Source organism: Pinus tabuliformis, chromosome 7 (assembly GCF_031772625.1).
Source record: "Pinus tabuliformis cultivar Carrire ecotype Pingquan chromosome 7, CPIR1, whole genome shotgun sequence".
Classification (NCBI taxonomy): domain Eukaryota; kingdom Viridiplantae; phylum Streptophyta; class Pinopsida; order Pinales; family Pinaceae; genus Pinus; species Pinus tabuliformis.
The window spans coordinates 692,073,940-692,093,570 of NC_142293.1; the positions used below are offsets into that span (position 1 = coordinate 692,073,940).

The window sequence follows — 19,631 nt, forward strand, 5'->3', positions numbered from 1 at the left end:
GAAGGCAGTCTTCCACACATCGGAGGGTTCGATTGGTACTTGGTGATATTTTGACTTCAAATCAATCTTGCTTAAATATTTCACCCCCTTCAGTTGGTCCAGGAGGTCATCAATCCGTGGGATCGGGTACCTATTATGGACAATGATCTTGTTTAGCGCCCGATAGTCAATACAGAGTCTCCAAGTCCCATCCTTCTTCTGTACCAACACAATCGGGCTCCCACAGGGCGATGAACTCGGACGGATGTGACCTTTTTGCAGCAGCTCCTGAATCTACCTCTTGATTTCATCATTCTCCAGAACGGAGTGCCGATAGATTGGTCCATTGGGCAGCGACGCACCTGGGGTCAGATCGATGGAGTGCTTGAACTGACAGTGTAGAGGAACCCCTGCGGGGGAGGTGAAGATGTCCTCGTACTCCTCCACGACCTTGTCTATCTGTAGTTGTCGTGCGGAGGGGCCTTGTCTGGAGGTCGTGGCCACCTTCTTCTTCTTTCTTTGAGGGCGTATCATTAGGAAAACAAATTTCCTGGTTTTGGAAACGAGCTTACTGCATTGTTTTGCAGTAATCAAAGAGACGGCGGTAGGCCGTGCTACCTCCGGTATTTTGTACGACTTATTTCCCAAAGTAACAATAACAGCACGGGGCCTTGATTCATACACAACATGTCGCTTCCACAAGTATGGTTGTCCTAATAATACATCACAAATTTCAAGGGGAGCAATGTCACACAATACCTCATCCGTGAAGGGCTTGATGTTGTATGGAAGGCAACACTACTGGCTCACGCGAAGATCCCGTCCTTGGTGAAGCCACCCGATGGTGTACGGTTGTGGATGTGCTGTGGTCGGTAAGCCCAGCTGCTTCACGACCTCTGCCGAAATGAGGTTCTTTTGGCTCCCGCTGTCGACAATGAACTGTAGCGGGGAGCCCTTTACCCACATCTGGGAGTGGAAGAGATGCTCCTCCTCCTCTGGATCTTCGGGTTCCTCCTTCTGGATCTTTGTGGTGGCAACGGTGGCGTTGGGCTCCGCATCGATAATCTGCTTCCCTTTGTCATTCCCCTTGTCGGGTTTTGACTCAGAGTCGGAACATGCATCTGATTCTGAAACCTTTAGCTCGGCCACCAGTGATTGCTTGGCCCGACACTCACTTGTGTTTTGAGTGGAGCTCTTATGGAACTCACACCACTTCCCTGTGTCCTTTTTCGGCTTCACAGTGCTGTTCTTTGCTTGCAGCTTTGGCGGGTTGTCTTGGGTCGCCTTGCCTTGGCTTTGTCCTTTGTTCTGCGGTTTGGGGGCACCTTTCCCTTGCTTCGGATTCACAAATCCAAAGTCTCGCTTCTTCTGTTTAAACTTTTGCTTGACCTTGACGGCATATCGGTATGCTGTGCCGAGCGAGGGGATGTTCAGGAATTCTATTTCTTCCTGGATGTACTTGTGCAGGCAGCTGCGATATTTGAGTACCAAATGCTGCTCCGAATCCTTGATACCCAACTTTGTGCGAAGGGTATGGAAAATATTGGTAAACTCTGGCACGTCTTGGTCCCTTCCTTGCCGCAGCATGGTCCATTTTATGTATTGATCCTCGTAGCTTCCGACAGGGTAGTACTGCTCCTTGATGGCATCCTAGAATGAATCCCAAGTGGGTGCGGCTGAAAATAGTGAGCCTGTACTTTCATCCTTCTGCTCGCAGTAGGTTTCCCACCAGTCCTTGACGTGGGGGGCTGCTTTGAGAAGAGCGAAAATAATCTTTTCCCGACTGGAAAATCATGAACAGAAAAATAACCCTCTAGCAGATTTAACCATTTATCGACGACATCTACGTCTATCTGACCCTCGAATATGGGGATTTCAAAATTAACTTGTACCTTAAACGGTGTGGCGTTTCCAGAGTAGCTGTTGGAAGCCGATGCGTCACCCCTAGGTAGCCGCTGAAGGATCTGGGCAAAGCTGTCCATCATCGCGTTCCTTTGTCGCTCGAGGGATTCTTCGAGCAAGATTTTGATAGGATCTCCTGCCCCCTCGTCTTTCTTTTCATCCGCCATGGGAGGCTGTCGGGATTTGCGAGGCTGGTCTTGCAAAGGTTCGACCAGTTCAAGCCCTAACTCCTTATATCCCGACCTCGTTGGGGACATGCAAAGAAAAACATAGAAAAAAGCAGACTGCTCTGATACCACTGATCCGGATTTAAATATGAACACAACAAATTACAGAGATAACCATAAACACAGAGATGCAGCGGAAATAATACTTCATTTCATTAATGTAAAATACTGAAATATGCTTACAGACAGCAATGGAAATAAATTAGTTAGGGCGATGGTAGCTTATCTTTGAGAAGAGATGTGGTGGCTACATGCCTTTGAACTGTGTTACAATGAGGCTCGAAGGCCTGTTTATTGTTGAGAAATAATGGAAAACCCTAAACATCCAAAAACCTAACCCTAGAAGATGAAACACCAAACTGTGGGCCTCGTTTGGGTAAATTGGAACATCAACTTCCCGGGGTCGTAACTTTGGCATATGATCTCCGTTTGACGCGCACAATATCTCGTTATAAAGACCTATTCGAGAACTACAACTTTGGGAAGAGCAACATCGATCCATGGACCGATGCTTCTTCCAGTTTTCCCAAAAATCGTCGTTTAGGGCCTCAAAACGGCTTCGAAAGTTTAGGACCTGAAAAACTACTAAAAATAGTAAACTGTGCTACAATTAAGGAAACTGAAAAGCTGAAACAAATAATGGTGGGGGTCCAAGTGGACTTGGCAGGTGGCCACCAATATCCACCTGGATCACTGTTCCTAGTAGAGAAGCAGCAAGGAAGGGGTGACACAATGCTTACGTCATCAAGTTTGAGCCAGGAAGAGGATCAACGCAGTGGCAGAGGGGAGCAGACTTGACCTACGTAGTGCCCAGTCATATTTCTTAGTCAGGAAGGATTGACGCCTGTGGCTAGGAGGTGCGAATTTTTGCTGGTGTCGGGATTGCGCAAAGCCTAGAAGCTCTAACCTTCAGTTCGCTGGAGCTTAGGACACTGTGGGTAAGTTGCAGAGTGAAGCTGGTGGGGTACTGTAGTCAGAACAATGCCTAACAAGGCAAGATCAAGGAGGAGGGAGTTACTACTGAGGATTTCTCGCCAAGAAATCCGGATAAGTTGTGCAGCTGCACTAAAGATCGGAGTGGGGGCATCTTGACATTGGCAGAGGGGTTTCCAGGAGGGAAATCAAGGTTCAGAGGGAGTCACACCGAGAACTTCCAGAGGGGAAGTAAAGGAGCAGCGAGATGGCAGTGAACGGGGTAAGAGACCAGGACAGACTGGACGGAGCCTCAAACTTTGTAGTCTGGAAGGCCAGAATCTTATCCGTTCTAGACAGGAACCGTCTCAAGTAATTCGCCTTGAGGACAATAGCGGTCCCAGTTCACCCAACAGATAACGACAAGTATGAGGATGCAATGGCGAGGGCCAAGAGCATCATCCTTGATGGGGTCAAGGACCATGTAGTACCACACATTGCTGAGAAGAATACGACAAATGAGATGTGGGAGGCCCTAAAGAAGTTGTATCAGCATACTTCCGTGCAAAGGAAGATGCTACTAGAAAATCAGTTGCGGACATACCAGATGCAGAAGGGAGAACAGATCGACACCTTCCTCGGTTGATTGAAGGAGATCCGGGATCAGTTGACTTCCATAGGGGCCACGCCGGATCAAGAATTGATGGTGAGAACAGCCCTGAACGCAGTCTTAGAAGACTGGGAGGTGTTTGTCCAGAGTATACTAGGCAGGGCGACCCTTCCAGATTGGGAGGAAATGTGGGCGGCTCTTTGCCAAGAAGAGGTCAGAAGGCTAAGCAAGGCGGGAAGCAGCGGCAAGAAGGAGGAGGAGGAGGATGTTGCCCTAGCATCTGAGGGAAAGCAGGAGAAACAGAAGAAGAAGGACCTCTCCAAGGTCAAAAGCTTCAACTGTGGGGAACTGGATCACTAGGGGAGCCAGTGTCCGAGGAAGAAGAGTAAAGGAGAGGCTTCCGAGACCAAGGTTGCGCCAGCAAGGGCGGAGAAGGAATTGGAGACAGATGATGACTGTGCCATGAGTGCTCACAGGCCACTTGAGCAGAAGTGGAGAGACATCAAGCTATAGTCAGATGGACTACTGGCGATGAGGGGCAGGATCCTCGAGGTACCCAACCTCTTGGATTATACCTTGCTACGGGGGCCCCGAAGAGGAGTAGCGGGACTAGCGGATGTCAGTAGAGACGGATGCGGATGAAGCGAGAGAGGGAGCTAGAGTGTAGGAGTCCCAGGACAACGTGAGGCAGTAGTGCGAGATGCACAGAGTTGTGGCAGCAGCGCAGAGGTTAGAGAGGGAGCACTTGTCAGCAACAAAGGGAGTTTCAACATCGAGGGTGTCTCTAGCCTGACAGAGATGTCAGAGTTGGGAGATCAGTTACTTACTTCTCAGTAACTGAGTTGCAGAGCAGTTGTTAGCAGTGGTAGTGCTATGGGCAGCACGATGCAGCATGATGAGAGGGATTGCAGTGCAGATGCAGCAGTGGCAGTGGTAGAGCCATGGGTAGCAGCACGGATGCAGAGGGAGTGGTTGTATAGATGCAACAGTGGCAGTGGCAGGGCCATGGGTAGCAGTACATGATGCAACAACTTCAGAGGATGTTGGGTAGTAGGCCTAGCATCAACATAAGGACTGATGCTGGATGATCAGGGTGATGCTCAGTTAGGAGTATTACTAGAGCATAGTCCTCACTAAGAGGGAGTGTTGATTTGGGGTAGCATCGGATGTGCTCTATCCTTGAAACTTGGTGGAGAGGCTAAGGTACATGAGATCTCCAATACCCAGAAATAGTTTGGGTAGATTCTAAATAGTTTGGGAGATATTAAAATAATTAATATTTTTAATGGAGTCTCTAAGTCTAAACTTAGGGAAAATAAAATATTAATGTGAATTAATATAAAAATGTGTTAGAAGGATCCAAAAGTCATGGATCAAGCCAGAATTAATCTTAGCCGTTGATTAGGGACTTAATCTCGGCCGTTGAATTGTCAATGAGAAAAGTATAAGAGGAGGCTTGAGGGTCACTTGGAGAACACACCGAGTTGATCAAGATTTCGATTTTCTGGGGTAGGGTTTGCTGAGGAAGTTGAAAGAGTGATCAGAGTTGCAACTGAGGGGCAGTGAATACAGAAGCAGAGAGGCAGAGATAGTACCAGGAGGATCAACGCAGAAGCCGGGAGAGAGGGATGCAGAGCCAGCCAGAGGTTCACGCAGAGGCAACCAGGAGCTGCGCAATGCCTTAGAGAGCCAGCGTGGGTGACGCAGAGGCTCTAAGGGCTGACACAGGGCAAGCCAGAGTGACATTGGGTAGATGATGGGCTAGAAAGGGCTGACACAGTCCCTAGAGGCTGACGCTGGGGTTTTTGTGGGGCAGATTGGAGCTAGGAGCTATCGGAGTGTTTATCCGGGGTTTCAGCCGGAATATCTGCTTCCGAGTAGAGAGGTACTACTACTGAGATTATTCTTTGTTGGGTGAGCCGGTTTTGGCACCCAGATTGTATTTAGAAACTGCATAATAATAAAACCCTTAGATAGCTGCACCGATTTTCCCGCATTGGGTTTTTCCGGGGACATTGGTCCAAAAACAACGGTGTCACTTGTGTGCTTGTTTTGTTTCCTTCAGTTGATGATCTGTAATGTGTTGAGCATGTACTTGTATTTATTTTTAGTATTTACATGGTAACTTGTCAATTAATTAGAACAAGTAGGCAAAAATAAATCAGAAAATTACATGAAGGGTTTCTAACAGTTAGACTTAGAAATTCCAACAAAAAATTGGAGAGGAAGAGATCACAAGAAGAGTGTGTGTGCAAATGACTAGCAAGCCACCTCTTTTTATACTAAAATGTTGAGCACAAGTGTGGGCAATTTGGTTGCTGACCGACCTTGACGAATTGTCCCATAACACAAATAAATTCATATCTCAATGAATACATGTCGGAATCCGATGATCTTTTGATCAATCCTACACCTCTCGAAGAGAGGAATCCAAGAAAAATATCAGCTGCCATGAACAAGTATACCCACATGGAGTTTGGCCCTAGTTGCCAATTTTAACAAAAACCCTAGAAACAAATCAAATCAATGAATCTAACAACTTTCAGAATACATACGTTAGGCTCCTCACTAAGATTCCATACATATCCTAGATTTCATAGATGAGCTTCAATAATAAAAAACAAACACAACTTAATCAACATCATGACTAACATCTACTAGGGTTTGATATTCACCCTAGATTTTTCTCATTTACACAATCTCAACAATCACTATGTAGATTCACAGATTGTCTACATACTTAAAAAATTTAACTACTATTAGGGTTTAGCTACAAGTCCCTGCATTTTTCAAACATCATCCTAGACCATCAAACTTTGACTAGGGCTTGTTTCCAAACCCTAGGACTCATGATCATTAACACTTAGGTCAACACATATATCTAGGAATTCATCAACACATCATATGTCAGGCAAATTTAATATGTTAGACATATCCCAACCTAGAACAGTCTAGGGTTTCAACCAAACAGACACATACATAGGGTTTCATTCCTAGGACTCTAAATACATAATAAGGGTTTTGCTCATAGACCCAACCAAACCCTAAATATCTAGGGTTTCATAACATAGCAAAGCAAACCCTACTATTCCAAAATTTCAAAGGTTCGGGATCTCAGACAAACATCATTCAACCCTAACAAGTTAGGGTTTTCATGATCATACCAAAACCCCAAACATGACATCATTAACAAAACTTCAAATAACATTTCAATATCCCTAAGCAGTTTTAGGGTTTCAGACATTAACATTAGCATACCCTTAGGTTAGGGTTTTCCAGAGAACTTGTCTAGGGTTCTATAAAATCAGTTAAGAATAGGAGTGGGGTAGATTTATCAAGTGATGAATCACCCAAAACAAGAATCTTTGTGATTCAAGATAGCTAGACATAATGATGTTAGTAATGTAATGCAAACTTCAAAATAAGATAAAGAGAATTTTATAGTCTAAGACATACCTGGAGATGTTTCTTGACAAACCTTATAGGAAGTGTAAGCCATGATCTTCTATACTTGTAATGCATACTTTCAAGTAGAACATGTGATACCAAGGACATGATTTAATTGATTTCTTAAGTTAGATCTTCTACATAATTGTGGAGGATGAAATCCTATAATAAGTTGTTCATTCTTTCAATCAATAATAGGAACTTTTTACTTGACATCCTAGATTACATGTAAACTCTAGAGGGAGAGGATTAGGGTTCTAACATGTTATCTAGAGAGTACACTCCTAATCCTAGACTAGTTATAAACAAGGATTATATGAACCATTAGAGATAATAGAAATCTAAAAGCTTATAAATATACATACCTTGTGTTTACGTACCTTTGATTTAATAGCTTGATGGAAGAGCATCTTGACAGTACTTACTTGATTTCTTTTTCCATAGGCCAGACTTTGGAATGCTTTTAGCAAATCCTCCTTTTGTTGCCTTCAGTTTCATATATGCATGACAAGTGTTGTTTGGTTAGGGCTTCTATAAACTCAGAGTATGTTGAGTCGACTCTTAGACTTTTGATAACTCAGTCCATTGTTTCTTCAACGAGTGGAGGAATGTACTTGTTTCGACCTTGCACATATCAATGACCATAGCATTGAATTTTCTTTTATGACATGACTATGACTAATACCAAACTTCATATTGAACTTGTCACTGGAGTTGATCCAAAACAGAGATTGCATCTAGACTGTGTTATAGTGGTGTCATAGAAACGTGGGAGTATTGAACATAGCATCGAAGTCATTTATGTTATATATAGCGAAATTATATCCAAAATGTTAATGCCTTAAAGAAGTGTTGAGATTGTGCCTTGTGCCATCACCAAAATACTGTGCCTATTTAAACAATACTGTGCTGAAACACTGTGTCTCCACCGAAATACTATTATAATCCCTTCAAAAAATATCAAACTGTGCCTTTATCGAGATGTAGAGACCGTGCCATCAATGAAATGCAGAGACTCTGTTAGAACCTATTCTTTGAAAAGACCGAATTATCTCATTGTAGTACCGAAAGTTTCTCTTTGTGGCAGCACTGAAATATTACTGTGTCGTCACCTTGACAGAACTGATAATGCTTCAAGGATGTATACGTGTTCTTTAAACTGCCTTTGACTTAGACCTTAACTTTGATACCATGTTGGGAAATCCAAGGAGTTGACAGTTAAAATGATTTCCCTTATTATGACATTAATTTGTGATGTTTTCATTATTAGTATTAGATTTCTTAATTATCTTTTCTTATCATCAAGATTAATTCCAAACAACAAAAGAAGAGAACACAAGATATAGGCACGCTGTTAGGGAAAAACCCCCTTGAGGGGAAAACCTAGTCACAAATTCTTCCTTCAATAGATTCAAAAGATGAGACGACCAAGACCCTTACAATCTAGACTTGAGACTACCTCCATCAAGTCACCCTTCTTCCTTTCACTGTGTTAGCATTGAATACTTGCCATTGAGTTTTTCACTGAGACATCTTCACTGCAATATCTACGAGGTCATACCATTGTAATAGCAATGAGAGACTTCATTTTTGTGAGGGCACCAAGCCCACCATACTGTAGTTATATCAAGACAATATTGGCACTGAGACTGTAGTATGTGGTAGCATCAAACTGTGGTAGATTGAACCCCAATCCACATTCCCTAACTGTGATAGCACCGAGAGTATGCCTCATTGAGATCCGAACTTCTCACTGTAAACAACACCGAAATTTTCTCGGAGATAGTACCGAAAACTTCTTTTGAGATGCACCAAAACTTCCTTTCTGTGATCACTGAAATTTATCTCTGAAATTGCGAGCTCTAAGTTGATGTAATGCGAAGATCCCATTCTGGTATATATAGTGGTTCGTCTGTCCTAAATGAGCTGACATGTATCATGAAGAGATGTGTCTTTGAATTGAGACGACATGAGTTATTTTGATAATAATTCTTTTGAGGCCGACTTTGAAGAGTCTATCTTTGATAAGTAAATGGCTTGATGGAGGAGTCGAACAATAAATGACTTTGACAATAACCTAAAGCATCAATGGAGGCTTAACCTATAATTGATCCAAGCATGAAACCCATGCTTTAATAAGTCAATTCAATTTAATAATAAAATTCTTTTCACTTTCTTTTGACAAATAAATTACATTTTGACTCAAGTACAATAATGAAGACCGAACCTAGTTACATTTTCCAACATTCCCTTCAACCGTAATTGCATTTCCTTTGCTGCCAATTGATTCGTGGTCAAGCCTTGTACATTTGATGCACGATAAACAACACTCACCCCATCTTTATAAGAATCATGTGTTCTAGCATCATGCTAAGAAGGAGGATTTGGTATAGGCATTTCATCCTTGGCATCGACTGACTGTGAACAATCACTGTAGCCTTCTCTTTCACTAGAGCCTCTTTCCATCTCAAAACCTACTGCTGTTGAGGAAATATCACGGTCTTTGTTTTGCAGTTTATTCATATTCTCAAGAAAACTGCCATCATTTGAAAATTTATTTAGGCAAGATATTGCTGTTCGGATAATCTCTACATCTTCTGGACGGACAACATTACCTTTCTTCTTGTTTCTCCAAGATAAGGATTCATTTATTTTAGGTGCTTTCATGTGTGATTCATGAACAGAAACATCCCTCAAATAATCTCTGTTGTTATCCCTTCTCCTTTGATCATCCTTGTGTATTTCATTATAAGTACCTTCATGGCCTCCATTTCCATGTTCACCTTTCTGTTCTCTTTTCCTGTCTCTGATTGCATGCAAATGAGCACGACCAAAAGTTGCTCTAGTAGTTGATACAGATGCAATCATTTGTGCCAGTGAAGCCCATCGCTCTTGGACTACCTCATCAAGCTTCCAACCTTCTCGAGTTGTCTGTTCTTATGCTCGCTTCAAAACTTTCAATCGTCAACTTGTATTGGAAATCGGGAGGTTTTACATCTTATCATTAGATTTCCATTACATGATAATTACTTGTGAGACGGTTAACATTCTTATTATTATGTTTTCTTTCTTCATCAAGCAATTACCATAAAACATGAAGATTACACAAAACAATAGAACACAAGATATAGGCTCCAAGCTAGGGAAAAACCCCTCCAAGGGGAAAACCCAAAAAATTCTCTTCTTATAGAATCAGATCAAATGAGATATCCAAGACCCATAACCACATAAACTTCCACCTCTAGATGCCAAGTCAAATCTTCCTTCCTTCTAGCAGATTCATTAGCAAGAGACCAACAACAAGAGATGAACCAAGACAAATCTTGTGCAAGAAGATATCCTCTCTTTCAGATTTTGGCTCTCCACTTCTTCTCTGCCCTTTCTGCGATATTTCAGACCAAAACCATCCAAGTGTGTGTATCCAAATGAGCTCCATCTTCCCTCTATTTATATAGTTTAGAGGGGTGCGAATAGACATGTCCTTTGGGGCAAGGCCGACTTGACATGTAGGTCGACTTGGCATCTAGAGGGGTTTCTGTCCCAAAATTACATAATTAAGATATTCTTTTTCTTTTTCTTTTACATTTGGTCCAAATAGGACTTTGACTCAAAAACCTAAAAGGATGAAGAACATGCTTGTCTAGAAAAATAATAATAAACTTTCTTTTTCTTTTCTTTTGCTTTTTTTACATAGAATACATAGTGGTACAAATTATGAAGACTGAAACTAGTTACTTTCTCCAACAACTTGCACCTCCATCACCAACATCAGGTGGTGGTGACAACTTTTCTTGTCTTGCCTTTTGTTGTTCATCTTCATTGTCCTATGGGTAACCTGAACCCCCGCCTTTGAGAAATGGATTCAATTTCTTTGGATTTATTTTGGGCTTCTCTTCCTACATGTCCTGTGAAGGTTCTTCCTCTTTTAGTATCTGTTTTAGAGAAGTTAGTCATTCTGAAGGCCTAAGCATCCGTTCCAAACCATCTCTTTTTTCGCTGATTACATCTCCTGCTAGGTAGATTTTGTCTTATCGATTTCCTCCTCTGCTAAATATGTGACCTCTCTTGTACTTTTTTTTCTATCTTGGATTCACCATCAGTGTCACCTGCTCTATTTTTCCACCAACAAGCCCAAAAATCATTCCATTTCCTTATGCCTGCTTCCTGCTACTCGTTCTTATCATCATGTTCAAGAAATTGATCTCTTTTATTTACAGGAGTGTATAGCCATGTACATTGACTTTGGAGCACCTTCTCCTCCTCAAAGACGTGTTTTATGGCCGATACTTATGAAGATCAATGATAGGATTAAACCAAAATTCCTTCCAATCCTTCATGACCGCCTTGGGATAAGTCATCACTTTGGTGAGAAATTGTGCTGGTCAACAACTAGATTCCATTGCAATCCCTCAGGCTGGCAAGACGCACAACTCTGGCACCACTATAATATCTTAGGGAGATTTTTGCCCTAGGGTTTCTTAAATAACTAATGTTTCTCACACAGTTCCCTTGCTTGTTTAGTAAAACTAATTCATTCAAGTAATACAATGCATGAATAAACAAAATGATTTTCAATTTGCAGTACGACTCTTCCAACAACATGTAACAATATTCCATTCAATACAATATCATAATTCAATCAATCCAGGGATTTAGCAACAACTCCAGTTTAAGTTCCAAAATCCAACAAAATTTGACTAACAAACAATTATTCAAATGACCTGAAATATATTATACTGATCCACAACTTGCAATTCCTTGTAGGTTCTGATCAGAAGAGATATCTGAGTGGCTTCAGGATGAAGCCCTAATTCTGTTATGGGGAATTAACCAAGATGGATAGAACTTTAGAGTCGGGATCCGAGTTGACTCAGGATGACAACGAGTTGGTTAGATCGAACTCTGCTTCCGGATATACCTTAAATTGGCTTCTAAATTTCCCTGAACTCCTCTGAATTAGCCTCAGGGCTATTGTAATGTCTCAAAAAATGTTGGTCTATCACAAGCTTTGATTCGTCCTTACCTGACCTGAGGAAGGGTTCGTTTTTGATTGAATTTAACCTTCGTATAAGCTCAAGGGAACCTCCTCTATGCTCAGGAAACTCTCGCTAGTCTGTCACAGATTTATCTTGGTCTCAGGATGCCATCTACCTCAGAAACTCGTTACCTTTGCCTCAGGATAATTCGACCTTCTGCCTCAGTACAGATTCGACTAGCCTCAGGAGAAAATCAGATATCTTGCCTCAACCTTCCCAACATGATTTGTTGTCCTTCAAAAAGATAATTTTCCTTGTTTGCTAGAACAAAAAAAGGTGACTAGGTAGGGTGGGATCATCTCCACGGAAACTAGTCAAAGAGAAATGGGGTCTTAAAACCCTCAGAGCCTCAGGCTCAAAGAAAAACATAGATAAAATTGATCCAATCCAATGATGCTCAAATGATTCTAACCCTCTTGTATTTATAGATTTTCTTGAGGGGATTTTTCTCCTTAATTAATTAAGAGGGATTCATGAAAACCCCCAACTTTGGGCTTTTTGACCTAGCTTCTCTATAACTTGCCCCCCTATTGCCCAAACATTGGAAGTTTTGGGGTTTCCTCTATATCCAAGACTATAACCTATGGGGATTGATAGGCTACTTCATCCTCCATTTGCCCATCAATTTATAGGGAACATTACACTGGACGAATAATAAACACATGGGAAAAAGCCTATCATGATCTCTATTCCCCTCATTAGCCATCACCTAGTTCCTAATCATTTCATGCTCTATCTAAATAAAGGAACTTATGAATGCTCTAGCCTCGATGAGCGATAAACTATGACATTTTTAAGGGGTATTGGAAAATCATAAAGCAAGTTGGTCACCCAAGCTATGCAAGAATGAAAAGACAATCATTGAAGTAAAAGGTGCACCAAAGGGGGTGGAAAAAGCAAGCTGAGGAAATGGATAACTTATGCCTCCATGATTTCTCCCTCTTATTATTATTATGCTTGAGATGTTGGACCTCATTCAACGCGTACCATGGTTGTGGCATCTTCCTTGAAATATTTCCCACTCCATGATCACATTAATCACATGCATCTATGGATAGTTGGGACTGCCTAGGAACGTCTCCCCCCTTTGGGGCTTGGAAACACCTAATAGGGATAACTTCACAATCATCCCTAACACGAGTGTGGTAACTTGCTTACAAATCATCAACTAGAAAGACAATTGAAGGCGTATGAAGTATTTTTGTGCCTCTAACATTGAATATGGTCCACTATAATATTTTAATGGTTTTTGTCCCTAATGATATTGATCTCATTTGATCTTGAGGGTATGTTTTAGGTGGTTCATCATAGGTACATTGGATGTCTCGTGAGGGATGGCTTGATTCATTTCCAGCATAATGAAGAGGATGTCTTGCCCAACTTTGAGAGCATGACATTGCAGCCCCTATGTTGCCCCTCTAGAGATGAGTGTTGACCCTTTAAGAGCCTCCATATGGTTGTATGGTCCCTTCTACACCTCTAGATGCTGAAACGTTGAGCCGAGAAGTCAGGACATTAGCTTTATTGATGATGTGCCCGGAGGACCCAAGATGCCCCTAGGCTGGACTTATACCTACTTGATGGGCATTGCCTTGTTCCAGAGCCTAGATGAGGATGGAGATCACTTGAGATGCTTTGGGAGGGCTCGGACAATCCCTTTTGAGGCCAACATCTTGTTTTAAGTGTTATATCCCTTTTTGCCACCTTATGTCAACAAAAGGAACCTAGTGTCAGCCATCTAAAGTTTCTGGTCTAAATGTGTTTCTCTTTCCCCTTGACTGTGCTCTTCTAGTATCCCATCGCTTCCACAAGCTTGCCATCCTTTCACCCATCGCTCCATTGCAATTATACATCTTGGCACTTGAGTATACAACTTGCCTTCATCCTGGGAGCATTGGAGGTCACATTCTAGTATAGGTCATTCCTAAGGTGATAAGATCCTTGGGGGGCATTTAGCTTAAGATCCTTGGCTTACCTGATCCCTAAGCCCTAGTAGGGAAGCCTCCCTTGTGTTGGATTGTGCCCTTCACTAAAGAGAGGGGAGTATTTGTTGAGGTGACAGTGGTGATACTCCCTTTTGTTGCACATTGTCTAGGTCACATAGTGAGGCTTTGTGCACTAGGTGCTAGATTTTGCTGTAACAGGTTCAGATATGTATTACACTTGGTTGGATTTTGCTATGTTCACCCTTACATGCTATATACATGAGAAAAATTTGCATATTTAATGTCTTTGGGTTGGATTTACATTGTTGCACATGAATATATATTTTTTCCTTAAAATTTGGATATTATATGCATCTTTTATATGACTGGTCCTTTTTCCTGGATTTGGTTTGGTTTGAGATTTTGCTTTTACTGGTACTTAGCAATTTGGCAGGAGAATTTGGTCTCATTTAGGAAAATGAGTCTCCTAGGGGCGGGGCGAATAATATGACCATAATTGGAAGAATTATTGCATGATAGAATTGATATTATGCATCTTGATTATGGTAAGGGACAGGCTTACATGCATAAAAAAATGACATTTCTGTAAGAAAAATATGCCGAGATAAGTAGAGTACTATGATGCATAAGAGTTTGGATAGGGCCAACCTTAATACACTGTAGTACAAGTTACGTGTGGCACCTACTTCAGCATATTGAGCTGACCTATGAAGGGATAATTACTAGACACAATTTCTTGTTTGACGGATGAACTTACTAAGAATTATGTTCAATTTATTTGGTGGAATTATTTTTGTAATTATGGTTTGGCCCACAGATTATTTTATATGCAATTTTTTTGAGTATTTATAATCTCTCATGTCACTAGATTATTCTTTGATTTTCTACTAGTGATCTCCTGTTTAGGATGTTTGTAAGCTTATACCTCTTGAAAAACTAGAGTTACAGACGGAAAAGTTTTGTTCTCTTATGCCATTGTTTCCCTTCTTCCTCTTCTTGCTTTACATCTGTTTTTTATGTTTAATTCAAATCACTACAAATTTTGCCCTTTACAGAATTCAATCCAGAAGATTGTCCAGTGGATTGTTCAAGACCATGTGAAAAAGTTTGTCCTGCTGATGCCATAAAATTTGGAAGTGCAACTGTTCACAGTGACATGCCTTATAATGCTGCATCTCTTGCTAAGTTTCAGGTGTTTCTCAAAGCTTGGAAGCTGCACTAGCATAGATTTTTATTTCAACTGGCAAATGTTCCATCTTAGTTGTTTCATATTTAACATTGTGGTTTGCTGGCTAAGGTGACTGTTTTCGTATGTTAAGGGGGGAGTAATTAGTGAACGTTGCTATGGCTGTGGCCGTTGTCTTCCAGTTTGTCCTTATGACAAGATTAGTAAGTACAGTTCATTCTTGTCTCATTTATTAGTTACTTTGAATATGTTATATCATTACAATATGATTGTTTCTCATCTCTAAGAAATGAAGTTTTGAAATTCTATTTTTTTCGTCTTCTGAATTTCAAGAAACTAATGTTAAGGCATGGATATGTGAGATGAAGTTCTGATCGTTTCAAGGGGATACTGAACTTTTGGTGTTCCGAATTTCAAGCCACTAATATGAAGACAAAGTGGATCTATCTATAAAACAGTAATGTTTGGTAAAAAATAATTGGTATGTATTGCCAGGTCAAAATTAACAAATAATATCACTATAGTGAGGTAAAGTGGAAAAAAAAATGTGCTCTAACTTTTCTTCATTCAACATCTCTAAGACTCTGAAATTTTGCTTTACATTCCCATTGGTTTATGCAAACACCATTATGCAATTACTCTTCAAAAAATAGAGGGGAAAATGGCATTAGCAACAAAACCAAACTCCGTGCTTGCTACCGTCCTCTTGTGGGAAACTAGAAACTGTGGAAATGATGCTAAGCTGAGTTGTTTTGGATTTAACACAGCTAGATTCAATAAAATTGATTTTAATGCCAATTGTAGCAACTCCAACAATAATAGTAAATACCTTACCCCGTTCTCAAGGGAGGTTTGGGCCTTCTTACCGCTCAAACTAGCAGGGGTCCTAAAAGGGGATCCTTGAAGGACTACTACTAGGCTAAGGGAAACAATGGAGCAATAGCCCACTGTCACCTTGGCTAAGGCTCTTTGCTCTTTACGGACTTTCATCAATGGGAGGAGACCTGTTATGATAAGGATCACGAAATGGATGGACCAGTGATAGGGTGAAGGGTGATCCTGGAAGCCTATTCACAAGAGAGGCTCAAATATATGGCTTGCTTGCTTTGGGAAGGCAAGGTTGTAAGCTCTCAAGGAAGGGCTGAAGGTGAATTTCAAGGTTTAGGTTTAGGGTATATCTTATAATGGAGGTCCCTAAGCCTTGAAATTCTTGTGAAAGCTTGGATTCCAAGTGATCCTTGAAGGATTATTCTTAATAGTGTATGGGACCACACGGGACCAAGTGGACCCGGGGTTAGGTCAAGGGGGGAGGGGTTAGCCACTGAGGATATACTTGACCTTTTGCGGAGGGAGAAAGGGATCAACGGAATAATTTTTAGTGCAAGACAATGTGAGGATCCCAATGAGGTCCTTAGCCTAAGGAAACCAAGGGCAAGATTGATCTTGAGGCTAGGGCTTGAGGTATCTCACAATTCGATCGTCAGAATTGCTTCAAAATTTGAGGGTGCCTAGGAGAAACCCCAGTGCAAAGGATGCCAAGAGATCAATTTTTTTTCAGTGGGTGGATTACAAGAAAAATGATGCCCTAGGATTCCTAGAGGGCTAGACCTAGAAAAGAAAACGTGAGAGAAGGAAAATAAGTTTAAGGTGATCACATCTATGGTGGACCAATGCCTAATCCTTTAGAGAGATTTGGAGACAAGAGTAATTGTGACTATGGATATTGAATTTTCTATCTCAAGGAGGCCTCAAAGACAACTTTGCATATCATTAAGGCAGCAACAAAAGTAGCTTTATACTTCGTTTTGCAAAATTGATGGCTTATCAAGATGAATTTTAATGAAGAAGCATCTCTAGGAACATTCATTCATAATACATGGTCCATACATGAAGCATCACTATCTAGAAACCGAATTTCCACAACTTTGCATAAATGGATGCAGTAAATTAGCCCTAGTATAGTGAAATCCCAACAACAATGTATGTGACAAAAATAGAAAGAGAAAATAACATTAAATTGCACTTACATGTATTAAGAGTATATCCAACCATCAAGAATTTGCCAATCAAGAAGCTCCAAGACAAGAGAAAATAATCCAAACATCAAAATTCATTCCATGCTCCAAAATTCGTCCTCCAAGAAGGATAGCGAAGTTCTCTAGAGAGATACAAGTCCAATCCAAGTGATGATGCTAAAATGAATTCACATCACTTGTATTTATACACTTCTAATGAGTTCGATTTAGCTAATTAGGCCTACATTAGCCCCTAGAATAAAATAATGTGCAAAATAACTAACTTTTGGTGACAAGTGTTGATTTCTGGTAGCATTGGATGTGCTCTAAGTCTCAAAATTTGTAGGGAGGCTTAGACACATGCATTCTCCAATACACATAAATCGTTTTGGGAAATTCCATCCGGAGATGGTTTTAGTAAAATAATTAATTATTTTTAATGGAGGCCTAAGTCTAAACTTAGGGAATTAAAATAATTAAAGGGTATTAATCTAACTGTGGGTGAAACTTATAGAAGAAGACGAGGATCAAGATCTGAGCCATTGATTAGAATCTAATATGGGCCATTGGTTCTCAACGGAAGGACTATAAGAGGAGGCTTGATGCGCATTTGGAAACCACATCGAGTTGAGATCAGAAGATCAAATTTCTGAAGCACAACAACTGTCAGGAACAGAATTCGAAGTGATCTTTTGCAGTGAGGGGCAGGGATAGTTCTGGTTGGAGATTTCTCTTGATCCGGGAATACTCAGTAGAGAAGGCAGAGAGAGATCCAGCAGAGGCAGTGCAGAGCCAGAGAGGTTGACGCAGGGCCAAGGAGAGGCAACGCAAAAGCCTAGAGGGGATTCGTAAATTTGTTGGAGAATTGATTTCCAGAGCCAGAAGCCAGGGTGTGAGACTGGGAGGGCAAAAGTCGAAGTCTCAGAGGAAAATCGATCAGCCAGGAGGAGTGACGCAGACCCCAGTAGCTGTGACGCAGGGCCTACGCAGTGATTGCGTAGAGACTGCACAGAGGCAGCCAGGGGCTGGCCATTTAGTGGCTGGATCAGCCAGGATTTCCAGTGATAGTGTGAGGTAATCTCACTTATCTCTCTGTCAGTGATATTCTCTATACTAGATAGCCGACAAGGCATCCAGAGATTGTATTCAGAATTACTACTACATAATAATAAAACCCTCAGAGCTACAACACCGATTTTCCTGCATTGGGTTTTTCCGGGGACATTTGTCCAAAAATAACTGTGTAGATGTGTTGTGTATTTCTTTCTTGTTCAGTTTCTTGTTTCCACATTTTATTTAAATGGTGAAGGCTGCAGTGTATTAGTTTCGGTGTTTACTATAGGAAACAATAAATAATTTTGTTCAGTAATTAACAAATAGAAGAAACGTAATCAGTTGTTGCAGTAGAAATTTGGGCTTCCAAATTTTCACATGGTATTAGAGCTAGGTTAAACAAGTAAGCAGTGTCGGAAGAGCCCAACACTGAAGGAATAAAGGAAGTCGAAGTGTCGCATAGGCAACAAATCAAATCCCCAGAGGGAGTGCGCAGTTTAGGCCAGGAGGGCAAGATTTTCGTGGTAAATCTCTCTTTGAGTGAGTCGACAGAGAGGTAGGATTTCCAGATCGAGATTTGTCAGCGGTAGAGGGAGCAGCGTAGCAAAAGCTTCAACGAAGAGGGGTTCCTGGTGTGACGCAGTTTTCTGCAAGCAATTGCTAGGCAAAAAGACATCAGAAGAAAGAAAAGACACTTGAGGGAATTTCTTCCTCAGAGAATTCCTAGCCAGGGAATTCAAATTCTCATTTGCTGAGCAGCAGCAGGAGAGAGGAGGTCATTCGAATTTTTCGAGTGGCAGAAATGGCAACCAGTGGGTTGAGAGATCAGGATTGGTTGGATGGTGCATCCAACTATGTGATCTGGAAGGCAAGGATGTCATGCCTTTTGGATGAACATTTTCTCAAGACCTACGTCGACAGTGTGGTAGTTGTACCCGCGGATCTAGATCCGCTCAAAAAGTACAAGGGAGAGATGGCAAAGACAAAGAGAATGATCCTCGACAGAGTGAAGGATCATGTGGTCTGTCACATTGTTGGCAGAGGGACTGCCAAGGAGATGTGGGATGCATTGTCGACGCTATATCAAGGATCTTCCGAGCAGTGGAAGATGTACTTAGAGCAGAAGATGAGGTCCACGCAGATGTAGAAGGGGGAACGCATTGATTCGTTCCTTGCAAAGCTTCAGGAGACCCGAGATGAGCTAGCAGCTGTGGGGTCTACACCTCAGTGTTCCGAGATGGTAAGACTAGCCCTCAACTCAGTTTCAGAAGAGTGGCAGGTATTTGTCCAGAGCATATCGGGCAGGGAGAACTTGCCG

The 19,631-nt window shown here is 41.5% G+C and overlaps 1 protein-coding gene across 6 annotated transcripts in view; it reads left to right on the plus strand.

Moving 5' to 3' along the window:
- Window positions 1–19,631, plus strand: part of LOC149249380 (uncharacterized) — a 257,420-nt gene that overhangs the window by 41,661 nt on the left and 196,128 nt on the right. For all 6 annotated transcript variants that reach the window (XM_089456227.1, XM_089456229.1, XM_089456228.1 and 3 more), the window contains 2 exons: window positions 15,115–15,251; window positions 15,379–15,448. In XM_089456227.1, coding sequence (XP_089312353.1) covers window positions 15,115–15,251; window positions 15,379–15,448 — 207 coding nt within the window. The remainder of the gene's footprint in view (window positions 1–15,114; window positions 15,252–15,378; window positions 15,449–19,631) is intronic.